This window comes from Eurosta solidaginis, chromosome 5 (genome assembly GCF_040869045.1).
Source record: "Eurosta solidaginis isolate ZX-2024a chromosome 5, ASM4086904v1, whole genome shotgun sequence".
Taxonomy (NCBI): domain Eukaryota; kingdom Metazoa; phylum Arthropoda; class Insecta; order Diptera; family Tephritidae; genus Eurosta; species Eurosta solidaginis.
The window spans coordinates 112,914,092-112,933,557 of NC_090323.1; the positions used below are offsets into that span (position 1 = coordinate 112,914,092).

Genomic DNA, 19,466 nt, shown 5'->3' on the forward strand with positions numbered 1-19,466 from the left:
AGAATTGGGGGTACGTTCTTAGCGTTCAGCGGTCAAGTATTTGGGAGTCATTCTGGATAGGAAGCTATTATGGAGTGACCATATAGAGGAGCAATGCAAGAAGGCAGCAGCAGAGCTGTTCACCTGCAAGAGGGCAATTGGCACCTCCTGGGGATTTTCCCCTAAGGTGCCCTACTGTATTTACACAGCAATTGTGCGCCCGATTCTTCTTTATGGTGCCTTGGCCTGGTGGCCTGCACTAGCTAAAAGTACCTACCTTAAAATGCTTCAAAAGGTGCAACGGAGATCGGAGCTCTACATTACAGGGGCTCTCGGCTCCACTCCAGATTCCGTTACATACATATATGGATATATAGGTAAATAGATATATACAGGCCAAGCATTGACATCGAGCCTTGAAACTTATGGCCATTCAAAGGCCAATTGACCTTATGGCCGTTGACCTTATGTCAACACACCATCACATTAACGCATTGTCATCGGTCCTTGATACTTATGCAAATTTTCAAATTAATCAGACTTCTAGAAACCGGTGAAAATTAAGCTAAAAAATTCCGTTACATACAGGCCAAGCTAATAAAAGTCGTGTTAAAGAGGGCTCCAGTATGCTCTTTCGTAGATGTGCCATGCATCCATTCCTATCATTAATAAAGGAATCCGTTTTTCGCACTATGTGCAAGGTTTCAAATCTATGGCCATTTGGGGTGGTCACAAGTTCAATTGACCTTATGTCCGTTAACCCTATGTGACCCCACCATCACATTATTGCATTGTCATCGAGCCTTGATACGTGTGCAAAGTTTCAGTCAAACTTATGGCCATTCAAAGTGGTAATAAGGCAAATTGACCTTATGGCCGTTGACCTTAGGTTACCACACCATCACATTAATGCATTGTCATCGAGCCTTGATACGTTTGCAAAGTTTCAATCAAACTTATGGCCTTTCAAAATGGTAATAAGGCCAATTGACCTTATGGCCGTTGACTTTATGTCACCACACCATCACATTAGTGCATTGTCATCAGTTCTTGATACATATGCAAAGTTTCAAATTAATCAGACTTCTAGAAACCGGTGAAAATTAAGCTCAAAAGTGGTGACAAGTTCAATTGACCTTATGTCCGTTAACCTCATGTGAACCCACCATCACATTATTGCATTTCCATCGAGCTTTGATACGTGTGCAAAGCTTCAATCAAACTTATGGCCATTCAAAGTGGTAATAAGGCCAATTGACCTTATGGCCGTTGACCTTATGTCACCACACCATCACATTAATGCATTGTCATAGAGCCTTGATACGTGTGCAAAGTTTTAATCAAACTTGTGGCCATTCAAAGTGGCAATGAGGCCAATTGACCTTATGGCCGTTAACCTTATGTCACCACACCATCACATTAATGCATTGTCATCGAGCCTTGATACGCGTGTAAAGTTTCAGTCAAATTTATGGCCATTCAAAGTGGTAATAAGGCCAATTGACCTTATGGCCGTTGACCTTATGTCACTACACCATCACACTAATGCATTGTCATCGAGCCTTGACATGTGTGCAAAATTTCAGTCAAACTTAAGGCCCTTCAAAGTGGTAAAAAGGCCAATTGACCTTATGTCCGTTAACCTTATGTGACCCCACCATCACATTATTGCATTTTCATCGTGCCTTCATAGGTGTGCAAAGTTTCAATCAAACTTATGGCCATTCAAAAGTGATAATAAGGGCAATTGACCTTCTGGCCGTTGACCTTATGTCACCACACCATCACAATAATACATTGTCATCAAGCCGAGATACGTTTGCAAATTTTCAATCAAGCTTATGGCCATTCAAAGTGGTAATAAGGCCAACTGACCTTATGACCGCTGATCTTATGTCACCACACCATCACAATAATACATTGTCATCAAGCCGAGATACGTTTGCAAATTTTCAATCAAGCTTATGGCCATTCAAAGTGGTAATAAGGCCGATTGACCTTATGGCCGCTGACCTTATGTCACCACACCATCACAATAATACATTGTCATCAAGCCGAGATACGTTTGCAAATTTTCAATCAAGCTTATGGCCATTCAAAGTGGTAATAAGGCCAATTGACCTTACGGCCGTTGACCTTATGGCACCACACCATCACAATAATGCATTGTTATCAAGCCGAGATACGTTTGCAAATTTTCAATCAAGCTTATAGCCATTCAAAGTGGTAATAAGGCCAATTGACCTTATGGCCGCTGACCTTATGTCACCACACCATCACAATAATACATTGTCATCAAGCCGAGATACGTTTGCAAATTTTCAATCAAGCTTATGGCCATTCAAAGTGGTAATAAGGCCAATTGACCTTATGGCCGTTGACCTTATGTCACCACGCCACCACAATGATGCATTGTCATCGAGCCGTGATACGTGTGCGAAGTTTCAATCAAACTTATGGCCATTCAAAGTGGTAATAAGGCCAATTGACCTTATGTCCGTTAACCTTATGTGACCCCACCATCACATTATTGCATTGTCATCGTGCCTTCATACGTGCGAAAAGTTTCAATCAAACTTATGGCCATTAAAAGTGGTAATAAGGACAATTGACCTTATGGCCGTTGACCTTATGTCACCACACCATCACATGAATGCATTGTCGTCGGTCATTGATACGTATGCAAAGTTTCAAATTAATCAGACTTCTAGAAACCGGTGAAAATTAAGCTCAAAGATTCCGTTACATAGATACAGGCCAATCTAATAAAAGCGTGTTAAAAAAGGGCTCCAGTATGCTCTTTCGTAGATGTGCCATGCATCCACTTTTACCCTTAATAAAGGAATGCTTTTTTTGCATTATGTGCAAAATTTCAAATCTATGGCCATTTGGGATGGTCATAAGTTCAATTGACCTTATGTCTGTTAACCTTGTGTCAGCCCACCATCACATTATTGCATTGTCATCGAGCCCTGATACGTGTGCGAAGTTTCAATCAAACTTATGGCCATTCAAAGTGGTAATAAGGCCAAATGACCTTATGGCCGTTGACTTTATGTCACCACACCATCACATTAATGCATTGTCATCGATCCTTGATACGTGTGCAAAGTTTCAATCAAACTTATGGCCATTCAAAGTGGTAATAAGGCCAATTGATCTTATGGCCGTTGACTTTATGTCACCACACCATCACATTAGTGCATTGTCATCAGTTCTTGATACATATGCAAAGTTTCAAATTAATCAGACTTCTAGAAACCGGTGAAAATTAAGCTCAAAAGTGGTGACAAGTTCAATTGACCTTATGTCCGTTAACCTCATGTGAACCCACCATCACATTATTGCATTTCCATCGAGCTTTGATACGTGTGCAAAGCTTCAATCAAACTTATGGCCATTCAAAGTGGTAATAAGGCCAATTGACCTTATGGCCGTTGACCTTATGTCACCACACCATCACATTAATGCATTGTCATCGAGCCTTGACATGTGTGCAAAATTTCAGTCAAACTTATGGCCCTTCAAAGTGGTAAAAAGGCCAATTGACCTTATGGCCGTTGACCTTATGTCACTACACCATCACAGTAATGCATTGTCATCGAGCCGTGATACGTGTGCGAAGTTTCAATCAAACTTATGGCCTTTCAAAATGGTAATAAGGCCAATTTACCTTATGCCCGTTGACCATATGTCACCACACCATCATATAAATGCATTGTCGTCGGTCCTTAATACGTATGCAAAGTTTCAAATTAATCAGACTTCTAGAAGCCGGTGAAAATTAAGCTCAAAGATTTCGTTACATACAGGCCAAGCTAATAAAAGCGTTTATATAACAGTAGTAGAAGGTCAAACAATCGTTTATAGTTAATCACCTCAAAATGAAATTATAATAAAATTTAAGTTATTAACAGAATAATTTAATTCAGAGTAAAATGCGTGGGGTGCATTTGACTACATTTCATATCTTTCCTCTCAGATAGTTGCCAATAGAATGATTGTAACATTCAATATCAAGCACCCCACGCTTTTTACTGTGAATTAAATTATTCTGTTATTAACTTAAATTTTATTATAATTTTATTTTGAGGTGATTAACTATAAACGATTGTTTGACCTTCTGCTACTGTTATATAAAATGTTTTTAATTGAAAATTATTTTCTATTTTTTAGTTCGGTTTGCTATAAAAGCGTGTTTTTTAGTTTTTTTTTTAACTATTATTTATTTTTAATTTTTAAGTTCAAGTAATTTTAAAAGTTTTAGTCGAGAGTGATGAAACCTCGAAACGCCAGCGGTCCATGGATGAATCCAACCCCACGGCACCGAATAGGACCAAGACGCAGGGAGGCTGGACGCGGTCTTTCGCCGAAATTGCCAAGGGTCGGCAGATCATTGGCATTATAGACGAGAGCAGCGAAGATGGCAGGATCACGAAACAACAGTGGAAGTGGATCGAGGCTGCGCTCGCTACGGTGGCCGTTACGGTTAAAAAGACAAACCTGGTCCACCGCCAGCTTACACCGATGCAGGGTGGTTCCAGGGCAATGTCAAGCTAATTGCCTGTGACGACGGCAGGTCGGTCAACCTCCATAGGGCCGCCGTCACGCTGATAGGGGTGGTATATCCGGGCGCGCGCCTCAAGGTAGTGGAGGCGCGTGATATCCCCTCACGACCAAGGGATAGAGCCTGGGTTCAAGTGACGCCAACGAACCCAGCTGGCATCCTGGAGCTGCTCCAGGAGTACAACCAGCCACAAATTTTGAAGTCGACCCGGATAAAACCGAGCTTGTTCTCCTCACTAGGAGGTACAAAGTACATTCATAGCCAAGAATTGGGGGTACGTTCTTAGCGTTTAGCGATCAAGTCAAGTATTTGGGAGTCATTCTGGATAGGAAGCTATTATGGAGTGACCATATAGTGGAGCAATCCAAGAAGGCAGCAGCAGAGCTGTTCACCTGCAAGAGGGCAAATGGCACCTCCTGCGGATTTTCCCCTTAGGTGACCTACTGTATTTACACAGCAATTGTGCGCCCGATTCCTCTTTACGGTGCCATGGTCTGGTGGCCTGCACTAGCTAAAAGTACCTATCTTAAAATGCTCAAGAGGTGCAACGGAGTTCGGAGCTCTGCATTACAGGGGCTCTCGGCTCCACTCCAGATTCCGTTACATACATATATGGATACATAGGTACATAGATAAATACAGGCCAAGCATTGCCATCGAGCCTTGATACGTGGGCAAAGTTTCAACCAAACTTATGGCCATTCAAAGTGGTTATAAGGCTAATTGACCTAATGGCCGTTGACCTTATGTCAACACACCATCACATTAACGCATTGTCATCGGTCCTTAATACGTATGCAAAGTTTCAAATTAATAAGACTTCTAGAAACCGGTGAAAATTAAGCTCAAAGATTCCGTTACATAGAGGCCAAGCTAATAAAAGCATGTTAAAAAGGGCTCCAGTATGCTTTTTCGTAGATGTGCCATGCATCCGCTTCTATCATTAATAAGGGAATGCGTTTTTCGCATTATGTGCAAGTTTTCAAATCTATGGCCATTTGGGGTGGTCACAAGTTCAATTGACCTTATGTAGGTTAATCTTATGTGACCTCGCCATCACATTATTGCATTGTCATCGAGCCTTGATACGTGTGCAAAGTTTCAATCAAACTTATGGCCATTCAAAGTGGTAATAAGGCCAATTGACCTCATGGCCGTTGGCCTTATGTCATCACACCATCACATTAATGCATTGTCATCGAGCCTTGATACGTGTGCAAAGTTTCAATCAAACTTATGGCCATTCAAAGTGGTAATAAGGCCAATTGACCTTATGGCCGTTGACCTTATGTCACCACACCATCACAATAATGCATTGTATTAAAGCCGAGATACGTGTGAAAAGTTTCAATCAAGCTTATGGCTATTCAAAGTTGTAATAAGGCCAATTGACCCTATGGCCGCTGACCTTATGTCATCGCACCATCACATTAATGCATTGTCATCGGTCCTTGTTAGGTATGCAAAGTTTCAAATTAATCAGACTTCTAGAAACCGGTGAAAATTAAGCTCAAGGATTCCGTTACATAGATACAGGCCAAGCTAATAAAAGCGTGTTAAAAAAGGGCTCCAGTATACTCTTTCGTAGATGTGCCATGCATCCACTTATATCATTAATAAAGGATTGCGTTTTTCGCATTATGTGCAAAGTTTCAAATCTATGGCCATTTGGGGTGGTCACAAGTTCAATTGACCTTATGTCCGTTAACCTTATATCAACCCACCATCACATTATTGCATTGTCATCGAGCCTTGATACGTGCGCGAAGTTTCAATCAAACTTATGGCCATTCAAAGTGGTAATAAGGCCAAATGACCTTATGACCGTTGACCTTATGTCACCACACCATCACATTAATGCACTGTCATCGGTTCTTGATACATATGCAAGTTTCAAATTAATCAGACTTCTAGAAACCGGTGAAAATTAAGCTCAAAGATTCCGTTACATACAGGCCAAGCTAATAAAAGCGTGTTAATAAAGGAATGCGTTTTTCGCATTATGTGCAAGGTTTCAAATCTATGGCCATTTGGGGTGGTCACAAATTCAATTGACCTTATGTAGGTTAACCTTATGTGACCCCACCATCACATTATTGCATTGTCACCGAGCCTTGATATGTGTGCAAAGTTTCAATCAAACGTATGGCCCTTCAAAATGGTAATAAGGCCAATTGACCTTATGGCCGTTGACCTTATGTCACCACATCATCACAATAATGCATTGTCATCGAGCCTTGATATGTGTGCAAAGTTTCAAACAAACTTATGGCCATTCAAAGTGGTAATAAGGCCAATTGACCTTATGGCCGTTGACCTTATGTCATCACACCATCACATTAATGCATTGACATCGGTTCTTGATACGTATGCAAAGTTTCAAATTAATCAGACTTCTAGAAACCGGTGAAAATTAAGCTCAAAGATTCCGTTACATACAGGCCAAGCTAATAAAAGCGTGTTAAAAAGGAGTAGAAGTAGCAAATTTGCCAGCCAAGCAAACCACCGCTGTATAGCTAAATGGTTAGCGCAGCATGCCTAAAGCGTACTGATGATGAAGGCTTAGCACCCTTCGAAATGGATCTATTTGCGCAGCTATGGCAGGTTGGCTGAAAAATTGTCTACTTACTATTCCAAAAACAAAATACAATTTTTCAAATTTAGAAAAATGAAAAAATAACAATAATTATCATTAGAAAAAAATTATTGTTCTGGCCTTGAGCTCGAATCGAACCTTGAATCATTTATCAATAGGCCGATAAAAACAAAAACAATTATAAATTATAAAATTAAAAATTGCTTGAAATAAATGTTTTCATATATTTTAAGCGATACGGGCAATCCCCGGTTAACTCATATAAGTAGACAACATTTCGTTAATTCGTTGTAGTTCTATAAATAGAACAAAAACAACAAAAAATACAAAGTTTCTTGAAAACCGCCTTACAAACATGCATAACTTCAACACATAATTACATACGAATTATGTGATGCGTGGAAGATAATATATGCGAAAGAAAGCAAATGGGAGAAACTTTACAACAACTAAGGCATGACGTAGCTGAATGCGTTTATAACCATTTCAACTATCGTAGGATTGCGGGTTCGACTCCCACTCCCGGGAGAAAAGGCTTTTAAGAGATTTACAAGTTATAATCGAAACAGCTGTCGCCTTGTCCTTCCTGATGTCACTTTGTTTAAATTTTTCCCAAATTATTAAATAAATTATAAAATTAAAAATTGCTTGAAATAAATGTTTTCATACATTTAAAACGATACGGGCAATCCCCGGTTAACTCATATAAGTATACAACATTTGGTTAATTCGTTGTAGTTCTATAAATAGAACAAAAACAACAACAAATACCAAGTTTTTCTGAAAACCGCCTTACAAACATGCAGAACTTCAACACATAACTACATACGAATTATGTGATGTGTGGAAGATAATATATGCGAAAGAAGGCAATTGGGAAAAACTTTACAACAACTAAGGCATGACGTAGCTGAATGCGTTTATAACCATTTCAACTACCGTAGGAGTGCGGGTTCGACTCCCATTCCCGGGAGAAAAGGCTTTGAAGAGATTTACAAGGTATAATCGAAACAGCTGTCGCCTTGTCCGTCCTGATGTCACGTTGTTTAAATTTTTCCCAAATTATTAAATAGATTATAAAATTAAAAATTGCTTGAAATAAATGTTTTCATACATTCAAAGCGATACGGGCAATCCCCGGTTAACTCATATAATTGTTTTTTGTTTTAAATAATTTAATAATTATTTATTATTCATGGTGATTTCAGTTATATTTAACTATTTATTTTATTTTATTATATATACAGTGGTCCAAAAAAGTCTACGGACAGCAAAGTTTCTTAAAAATCATTGTTGTTTGCTTTAAATTTTTTAATTAAGTTACTCATCGTGATTTGAGTTATTTTTAAGTTTTTATTTTATTTTATTATATATACAGTGGTCCAAAAAAGTCTACGGACAGCAAAGTTTCTTAAAAACTGTTTAATTATATTACTCATCGTGATTTCAGTTATATTTAAGTTTTTATTTTATTTTATTATATATAAAAAGTCTACGGACATTCTAGTATAATAATTCGTTCTAGTATAATAATGTACAAGTTACAAGCAGATCGCATGTTTCGCTGATTTTTGGCATTTATTTCTATACGCCTGGCATCGAGAATTCTAACACAATTTATTAAGTAATTATCAAAAAAATTTAAGCCTGCGGAAAAATAGTGAATTTTTATACATGGCTTACGTGTGCGTTATTACCAGACTAGTAAATAATCAATGCTAAAGCTAAAACCCGTATCTAAAATCCGATACACTGTTATTTGTAACAGAATTCCAGTCGCATGACTAGTTATCATTCTTTAGGGCTCATCATCAGAGGGTATGTCAGGCAGGTCATCATCTTGGATTTCAAATGACGTATGTCTCTTTCGCGTTTCATAGGTATCTTTTTTGAATAAGGTCCCAAACTTCGAAGGTATTTGTCTAAACTTTTAATTTATCGTTAATACTTTCCACATCTGATGCTTTCATGTGATTGAATAATTCGTTACGTGTGATTACTCGACCAGAGAAACCTTAATTAAAAAAAATCTTAATAGAGCTATATACAGAACATACAAAAAAATTGTAGTCATCGATTGCATTATAGATCTAGGCCAAATAGATCTAGGATTCGGTATTAGCACATTGATTCACCAAACAAGATCAAATTCTGCGATTGCGTTTCTAAACGTGAGATTAACGTCCATAATGAGTTTCATAAAAATCAGACATCTTTTAATATAACCGCCCACAAGAGTAGGGGGCGTGGTATGGTACCAATCATCACCATATTGCATATATATTCTTTTTATGCTACAACAAGATCACGCGCCAAATTTCAACATAATTGGAGTACGTTTACTATTTTTTATTGCTCACCCTATGGAGATGGCACCACTGTGCAACGCTCAAAGATACCAATTTTTTTCAAAAAGCGGAAATAAGCGGGACCAATCTTTCCACTATTTAAATTAACAAAACACAGGCTTAATACAAAAATTGGAATCAATGCGGGGCAAAGCGGGGCACTAGTACAAAAACCTTTCGAAAAAAAAATTGGGAAAAAATTTTGCCCCAATAGGGACTATATAAATCTTAAAATACATAAATATTATCAACACTTACCTGTGTCATAAGCATCCATGGCTTATTTTTTATAAACTTCACTGAAACCCGTAAAAATATCAATTGAAAATGTATATATATGGCCATTCAAAGTGGTAATAAGGCCAATTGACCTTATGGCCGTTGACCTTATGTCACCACACCATAACATTAATGGATTGTCATCAAGCCTTGATATGTGTGCAAAGTTTCAATCAAACTTATGGCCATTCAAAATGGTAATAAGGCCAATTGACCTTATGGCCGTTGACCTTATGTCGCCACACCATCACATTAATGCATTGTCGTCGGTCCTTGATACGTAAGCAAAGTTTCAAATTAATCAGACTTCTAGAAACCGGTGAACATTAAGCTCAAAGATTCCGTTATATACAGGCCAAGTTAATAAAAGCGTGTTAAAAACTAAAAAAACACGCCGCGCCCCTCAAGGTAATGGAGGCGCGTGATATCCTCTCACGACCAAGGGCGAGAGCCTGGGTTCCAGTGACGCCAACGGACCCAGCTGACATCCTGGAACTGCTCCAGGAGTACAACCCGCCACAAGTTTGGAAGTCAACCCGGATAAAGCCGATTATGTTCTCTTCTCGAGGAGGTACAAAGTACCAAATCTTACACCGCCAAGAATTGGGGGTACGTTCTTAGCGTTTAGCGATCAAGTCAAGTATTTGGGAGTCATTCTGGATAGGAAGCTATTATGGAGTGACCATGTAGTGGAGCGATCCAAGAAGGCAGCAGCAGAGCTGTTCACCTGCAAGAGGGCCATTGACACTCCCTGGGGATTCTCCCCTAAGTTGACCTACTGTATTTACACAGCCATTGGGCGCCCGATTCTTCTTTATGGTGCCTTGGTCTGGTGGCCTGCACAAGCTAAAAGTACCTATCTTAAAATGCTTCAAAAGGTGCAACGGAGCTCGGAGCTCTGCATTACCGGGCCTCTCGGCTCCACTCCAGATTCCGTTACATACATACATGGATACATAGATAGATACAGGCCAAGCTAATAAAAGCGCTCCAATATGCTCTTTCCTAGATGTGCCATGCATCCACTTCTATCATTAATAAAGGAATGCGTTTTTCGCATTATGTGCAAGGTTTCAAATCTATGGCTATTTGGGGTGGTCACAAGTTCAATTGACCTTATGTCCGTTAACCTTATGTGACCCCACCATCACATTATTGCATTGTCATCGAGCCTTGATACGTGTGCAAAGTTTCAATCAAACTTATGGCCATTCAAAGTGGTAATAAGGCAAATTGACCTTATGGCCGTTGACCTTAGGTCACCACACCATCACATTAATGCATTGTCATCGAGCCTTGATACGTGTGCAAAGTTTTAATCTAACTTATGGCCATTCAAAGTGGTAATAAGGCCAACTGACCTTATGTCCGTTGACCTTAGGTAACCACACATCACACTAATGCATTGTCATCGAGCCTTGATACGTATGCAAGGTTTCCAATTAATCAGACTTCTACAAACCGGTGAAAATTAAGCTCAAAGATTCCGTTATATAGATACAGACCAAGCTAATAAAAGCATGTTAAAAAAGGGCTCCAGTATGCTCTTTCGTAGATGTGCCATGCATCCACTTCTATCATTAATAAAGGAATACGTTTTTCGCATTATGTGCAAGGTTTCAAATCTATGGCCATTTGGGGTGGTCATAAGTTTAATTGACCTTATGTCCGTTTACCTTATGTTACCCCACCATCACATTAATGCATTGTCATCGGTCCTTGATACGTATGCAAAGTTTCAAATTAATCAGACTTCTAGAAACCGGTGAAAATTAAGCTCAAATATTCCGTTACATACAGGCCAAGCTAATAAAAGCGTGTTAATAAAAATATGTCTTAGTACCTCTAAGCCGCGGACCCCCTCAGACACGCCGCGCCCGGGGGTAACCCCCCCCCCCCCCATTCCCCTCCCCCCGGTCTCGCCGGGCCTGGTGATGTGCTGTACTTGATATCATTCGCTATAATATTTTTTATTGTTAAGCACGTTGTTTAATCAAACACCAACCAACTACATGGAAGTACCACCTGAAAATATGAGTGCCGGTGCGTATACGTAATATTTTATTAATATATATAAACATTTAAAAAAAATTGCAATAAAATAATATTGGGTGCAAAACAAATTCAAAATTGGTTCAGTAGTTTAGGAGTCCATCGCGGACAAACATTGTGACACGTCATTTTTATATATAAAGATTAGATTAGATTAAGATTAAGATGTGGTTTAACCTTTCTGTTTTTGTATCATGCAGTATATAAAAGAGTTACTTACATTGCTTTGAGATTTCGTAGAGGTCGAAATAAAGCCGATGAAATGTGTTGAATTGCATTATTCCCCAAGTACAGTATCTTCAGGTTAGTAAGACCAGCAAAGCTATCTTTATGTATGTCTGTTATTCTATTGTAATTTAGAAAAAGCGTTGTAGCGTGATTTAAATGCCCGAAGGCACCATATCCAATTTTTTCCACATGGTTATGCCGCAAATCTCTAGAAATATATAACCAAATAAGTATTATATATTCGTATATTAATAACCTATATATTAATACGCTAACAAAATTTCCATACAATCAATTGACAGGCTGTTTCGCATAGTTGTAAAATCATATAAAAGTTATATTAATCGATTCGTATGGATCAGCCGCAGTGCATAGGCCTATTTTTGTTAACAAATATTACTCTATTTGTTTATAATTAACAGAAAAAGTTTTTTGTAAATTCGAAAGTCTGTGCAAATATCGAAATTGCCATCTGTAGGACCCATTATGTTCACAAACCCCGCTGAATTCGAAATTCCAAAAGCTGCATTGTCGCGTTGCTCAAATGTTTCATCTACATGTTTACATATTCGTACGCGCCAAACGGTGAGAGAACTACTGCCTCACTCATTTTCAGTTCAAATAAAATATTGTTTCCCATTGTTGCCACTTACCTATATTGGTCTGTAACAAAATCCTTAAAATATTGTTCTAAAACAATTGTTAGAGCACAAAAAAACTTTAAAGAGAAGTAATAACTTAACCTTATCAAATGTTTCATCTACATATTGTGACGAATATTAGTAACACTAAGTGATGCTCACATCACTAGTCTGATGCTAAGTAAATGAAGTCACAACAACAATAAAGCAGACAGTCACTTGTATCTACATAAACGAATCAATAATTTATGTCTGCACATATGTACGTACACGCAGTGGAGAAGCAACGCACAACCACATGCATATATTTGAGATACTCCCGAAAGTATGCAATGAGAGATCTGCATCTGTAGTTACAGCTGAGAAATTTGATAGCTGATGGCCAACTAGTAGATTCTGGAAATGGAAGCGCCTAGAAGATGCGAACGAGGAAATCAGAGAGTATAAAAGGCAGCAACAGAAGTAGCGCGATAATCAGTTTTGATTACGCACGCAATCTGTAGGGAAATAGTATAGTTATTTATTGTGAGGTACTTTAATAAAGGCCATTTTGCATTATTAAATATTCGAGTTATTTATTCAACAGTTTAGTGATTCCAACTTAGCAGAAGGTTGCAAATAAGAGGATCTGCAAGTAAATACGTTACAATATGTACATATTCGTACGCGCCAAACGGTGAGAGAACTACTGCCTCACTCAGTTTCAGTTCAAATAAAATATTTTTTCCACTTTTGCCACTTACCTATATTGGTCTGTATCAACCTCCTTAAAAAATTGTTCTAAAATAATTGTTAGCGCACAAAAAAACTTTAAAGAGAAGTAATAACTTAACCGGCTTATTTTTTTTGGACAAATTTTACTTACACGTAAATGCATAGGTCTTTATTTAACAGATTCTTTGTTTTTTATTTTAAGTGCTTTCAAAAAAACATGATCACAAATAATTATTCCACTTTTGTTAAAACTCACTAAATTTATTTATTTATAACAATTAATTGCAAATTTGACCGAAAATGTTTTTTACATTTCCAGATTTTATGCTTATTTTAGATATAGCCGGTCTTATATTGAACAAAAAATAAATAAATTTGCTACAAAGATATAACATTAAAATTTGTATATCGTCTTTATACTAATTTATTTTGATATTTATTATTTTATTTTATTTTATTTTATTTTATTATATTATATTTTATTTCAACCTAATTTATTATTATTTAAATGCAACTTGATTGAATCAGAAAATTTCACATTGTATATTAAACGAAAAAAACGACCCAAAAACGTTTTCGATTTTAGATCGAAATATTGCTAGACCGTATGTTACTCTACTATCTATATATTAATACGCTAACAATACAATACAATAAATTGACAGGCTGTTTCGCATTGTTAGCGTACGTAAAATCATATAAAAGTTATATCAATCGATTAGTATGGATCAGCCGCAGTGTCGCGACAATGCAGCTTTTGGAATTTCGAGTTCAGGGGGGTTTGTGAACATAATGGGTCCTACAGATGGCAATTTCGATATTTGCACAGATTTTCGAATTTACAAAAATCTTTTTCTATTAATTATAAACAAATAGAGTAATATTTGTTAACAAAAATAGGCCTATGCACTGCGGCTGATCGATACGAATCGATTCATATAACTTTTATATGATTTTACGTACGCCAACTATGCGAAACAGCCTGTCAATTGATTGTATGGAAATTTTGTTAGCGTATTAATATATAGATATTAGAGTAATATACGGTCTATGCAATATTTCGACCTAAAATCGAAAAGTTTTTGGGTCGTTTTTTTCGTTTAATATACAACGTGAAATTTTGCGATGCAACAAGTTGCATTTAAATAAAAATAAGCTGAGTTGAAATAAAAGGTAATATAATAAAATAAAATAAAATAAGAAATATCAAAATAAGTTAGCATAAAAGACAATATACAAATTTTAATGTAATATCTTTGTAGCAAATTTATTTATTTTTTGTTCAGTATGATAAGTGCTATATCTAAAATGAGCATAACATCTGGAAATGCGAAAAACATTTTGGGTCAAATTTGCAATGAATTGTTATAAATAAATAAATTTAGTGAGTTTGAACAAAAGTTGACTCATTATTTGTGATTTAATATTTTTTTGAAAGCAACTAAAATAAAAAACAAAGAATCTGTTAAATAAGTACCTATTCATTTACGTGTAAGTACAATTTGTCCAAAAAAATAGACCGGTTAAGTTATTACTTCTCTTTAAAGTTTTTTTTTGTGCGCTAACAATTATTTTTGAAAATTTTTTTAAAGATTTGGGTACAGACCAATATGGGTAAGTGGCAAAAATGGGAAACAATATTTTATTTGAACTGAAAATGAGTGAGGCAGTAGTTCTCTCACCGTTTGTCGCCTACGAATATGTAGATATGTAGATGAAACATTTGAGCAACGCAGCTTTTGGTATTTCGAATTCAGGGGGATTTGTGAACATAATGGGTCCTACAGATAGCAATTTCGATATTTGCACAGATTTTAGAATTTACAAAAAATTTATCTATTAATTATAAACAAATGGAGTAATATTTGTTAACAAAAATAGGCCTATGCACTGCGGCTGATCCATACGAATCGATTCATATAACTTTTACATGATTTTACGCACGCTAACTATGCAAAACAGCCTGTCAATTGATTGTACGGAAATTCTGTTAGCGAATTAATATATAGATAATAATAGTCTCGTGGGAGGGACGAGCAACTTCGATTGGCGATGTTATATCTCACGTCAGACAAAATCCTATAAAATATGTAGGTTATTAGTATGTGGGCTTATTGCCAATCATCTCTCATCGGTATTGTTTGTGAGTTGTTTTATCCTAAATCCGGACAGGTGAAGTGAGAGGTATGTATGTAAAATAATAACTTATTTAATTATTTGGGAAAAATTTAAACAACGTGACATCAGGACGGACAAGGCGACAACTGTTTCGATTATACCTTGTAAATCTCTTCAAAGCCTTTTCTCCCGGGAGTGGGAGTCGAACTCGCACTTCTACGATAGTTGAAATGGTTATAAACGCATTCAGCTACGTCATGCCTTAGTTGTTGTAAATTTTTTCCCAAATTATTAAATAAATTATAAATTTAAAAAACTGCTTCAAATAAATGTTTTCATACATTTAAAAAAGCAATATGGGCAATCCCCGATTATTAAAATCATACAAACAGACAAATTTGGTTAATTCGTTGTAGTTCTATAAATAGAACAAAAACAGCAACAAAACCAAAGTTTCTTTGAAAAATCGCCGTACCAAGCATAGCTTTAACACATAATTGCATACGAAGTATGCAATGTGTAAAAGATTAAAATATGCAAAAAGAAGGCAATTGGGAAAAACTTTACAACAACTAAGGCATGACGTAGCTGAATGCGTTTATAACCATTTCAACTATCGTAGGAGTGCGAGTTCGACTCCCACTCCCGGGAGAAAAGGCTTTGAAGAGATTTACAAGGTATAATCGAAACAGCTGTCGCCTTGTCCGTCCTGATGTCACGTTGTTTAAATTTTTCCCAAATTATTAAATAAATTATAAATTTAAAAAATTGCTTCAAATAAATGTTTTCATACATTTAAAAAAGCAATATGGGCAATCCCCGATTATTAAAATCGTAAAATAATAACTTTTTCATAAAATTGTATGAGAACTAAAAATCATTCATACTGTTGTTGTTGTATCAGTGCTTCGGCCCATCCAATAGGTGCGACCGATCACAAATTGTCATCAATATCCTCTAACGGGAGTCCAAGGAAATTTGCTGTTTCGACAGGGGTGGACCATAATGAGAGGGGTGTTAGAGGCGTTGGTTCCACATTACATTTAAAGAGATGGCTGGTGTCATGTGGGTACACATTGCAAGCAGGGCATACATTTTGAATATCGGGGTTGATTCTGGATAGGTAAGAGTTTAACCTGTTACAGTATCCAGATCGAAGTTGAGCTAGAGTGACTCGCGTTTCCCTGGGGAGTGTGCGTTCCTCTTCCGCAAGTTTTGGGTATTGTTCTTTGAGTACTGGATTCACCGGAAGCCTGTTTGTGGAGTTCACTGAGGACCTGCTTGTGTTTTTTGGCTTCAAACGGCTGAGTTCTCAGATGCCGTATTTCCTCATAATGCTTACGGACATGACTCTTTAAGCCCCTGGGTGGTGTTGGCTCATTAATCAGATGTCTGTTGGGATGCCCAGGTTTCTGGGTATTCAACAGGAACTGTTTGGTTAGCATCTCATTGTAGCTGGAAAGTGAGTAGTTTTTAGGCTTGCTTTGTAAGTGGTAATGAGCGTTTCTTTGTCTTTTCCCCCAAGTGCTGCTAGCAAGACATTTGATGATTCTATTACGACTCTAGATTTTCGGTACAATTGCGGCTGCATGCTCACCAAAATTTAGATCCTGATCAAACGTCACACCCAAGATTTTGGGTGTAGGACAGTCGGTAGCGTAGTGCCATCGACGTGGATGTTCAAGATGGTCGACATTTGGGACGTCCATGTTGTAAATAAGGTCGCGGAGGATTTAGTCGGTGATAATGCCAGGTTTGGCGAGGCGAAAAAACTGGAGAGATCAGGGAGGTAGCCGTTTATTCAGTTGCAAAGCTCATCGATCTGTGGGCCTGGGCCTGTGGCCATTATTGTGCAGTTATCGGCGTAGGAAACGATAGTAACTCCTTCTGGTGGCGAAGGTAGCTTTGATATGTAGAAGTAAAACAAAAGTGGGGATAGGACACCACCCTGTGGGACCCCTTTTTCAATTCTTCTTGGTTTTGATGTTTCGTTTCTAAATTGCACCGATGCCTGCCGAAGACCCAGATAATTTGCGATCCACATTTTAAGACATGGGCTAAGGGTAGACCCTTCCAGGTCTTGCAGTAACGTGCCATGGTTGACCGTATCAAAAGCTTTTGATAGGTCTAGCGCAACGTGTACTGTTCTGTGGTGGGGGTTTTGATTTAAACCGCAATTTATCTAGGTGCCAATGCCATTTAGCGCGGTGGTGGTGCTTTGAAGTTTTCTAAAGCGGATGACAGGCTAGCTGCAAATTTGCTTTGAAATAGGGGAGCAAAATGGCTTCAAGCGTCTTGGCTACTGGCGATAGGAGAGATATCGGGCGATATGACTCTCCTATGTTAGCTGGTTTCCCAGGCTTTAGTAGCGGAACCACCTTGGCCATTTTCCATTTTTCGAGAATGACAAAGTCGGAAAGAGACAGGTTGAAGACATGTTCTAAATATTTGAAACCCTGTTTCTCTAGGGTTTTAAGCATCGGCAGGGCTATGTCGTCTGGATCCACTGCTTTGGATGGTTTAGCATGACCGATGGCATCCTCAACCTCTTTGATGGTAATTGGAGACTCGCTGAATTTATGTTTATGTGCGTGTCTGTTGGCCCTCCATCTAACTTTGTCGACCGTAGAATGCATTATACATTGTCGGCAAAAAGCGCTCGCGCATTTTTTAACATCCGACAGCACTTTATCGCCAAAGGCGATGGAAATTTTTTCATTGTGCTTAGACGTATTCGATAGGGACTTTACGGTTGAACAAAGCTTACCTACACCGGCAGAGAGGTTACAACCGCTTAGGTGCTCCTCCCATTTCGCCCGCTTTTGTTCATCGACAAGCAATCTGATGCGTTGGTTTATATCCGTTATTTGGGGGTCGCCGGGATCGAGCTGTCTTATAAGGTCACGTGGGGCCGAATTTCGCGAATTCTACTGGCGCGAATAAAGCGGACCGAGGCGGATTGAATCACCTTGCGGAAAGCAAACTCCCCTTGGCGAGCATCAGTCCGGATAGGGAGGCCAGCAAAGCGGTTGTCTGTAAAGGATTTATATTAATCCCACTTTCCTTTTTTAAAGTTTATGAAAGTGCGTTTTTCTTTGACTATGAAGTCCGCGGTACGCTCGAGCGAAATAAGTATAGGCAGGTGGTCGGATGCCAATGTTCCATCGGCTGCCAGTTGACGCAGTTTACGAGTCCTGCGGTCACGATTGATATATCCGGCGAACTGTGACAGCTTCCTACCATACGTGTGGGGGCGTCTCCGTTTATTGTGCAGAGCGCCGTTTCTTTTATTTAATCCGCCAACATCTAACCCTACTGCCTTTTTTTGTTTTCTTGCGGGGAGGCTGAAAAATGCCTAATGCACCATAATTGCTGCCGTCGCAGCAACCGTGTGTTCGTAGACTAGCTCCGTTTTGGAACCGTCTCCCACACCGGTACCACTTTCGCATTACTTCAGGGTGGCGTTCCATATTTCTCACTGTTATCCCTGCGTCCTGGTTCCCGTTATTTGCTCTGATTGTCGATTTAATCGCCACTGCTTCGCATGCGCATTCCTCTGCGCTTCCTCTCAGCATCCATCAGGCGTGTCATTTCTATAAATGCCATTTTGCTCACTGCAGTCCAGCACTCTTTCCTGTTGCACATATGTGATACTAAATTTCTCGTGGAAGATTCCTCCCCAAAGACTCCATGCAAGGCGAATCTCGTGGAAACGGGGGCAGTGGAACATGACGTGTTCTGCGTTTTCGTTTTTTGATGGGTACGTTTAGATCCATACCACACTGGTGCTGCGTATAGTATTATTGAGCTGGTTAATGTGGACAATAGCTGACGTGTAGCTTCGCTCGGACCACCAATTTTAGGCATTATTCGCATAAGTGCTCCATTAACTTTGGTAATTTTCTCCCCCACCGCTCTGAAGTGCTCTTTGAAAGTTAACTTAG

General features: G+C 38.4%; 1 protein-coding gene across 1 annotated transcript in view; it reads right to left on the reverse strand.

Moving 5' to 3' along the window:
* Pxn (Peroxidasin) overlaps nt 1-19,466 on the reverse strand; it is a 1,464,583-nt gene that overhangs the window by 1,211,375 nt on the left and 233,742 nt on the right. The window contains exon 2 of the mRNA XM_067787797.1: nt 12,042-12,257. Coding sequence (XP_067643898.1) covers nt 12,042-12,257 — 216 coding nt within the window. The remainder of the gene's footprint in view (nt 1-12,041; nt 12,258-19,466) is intronic.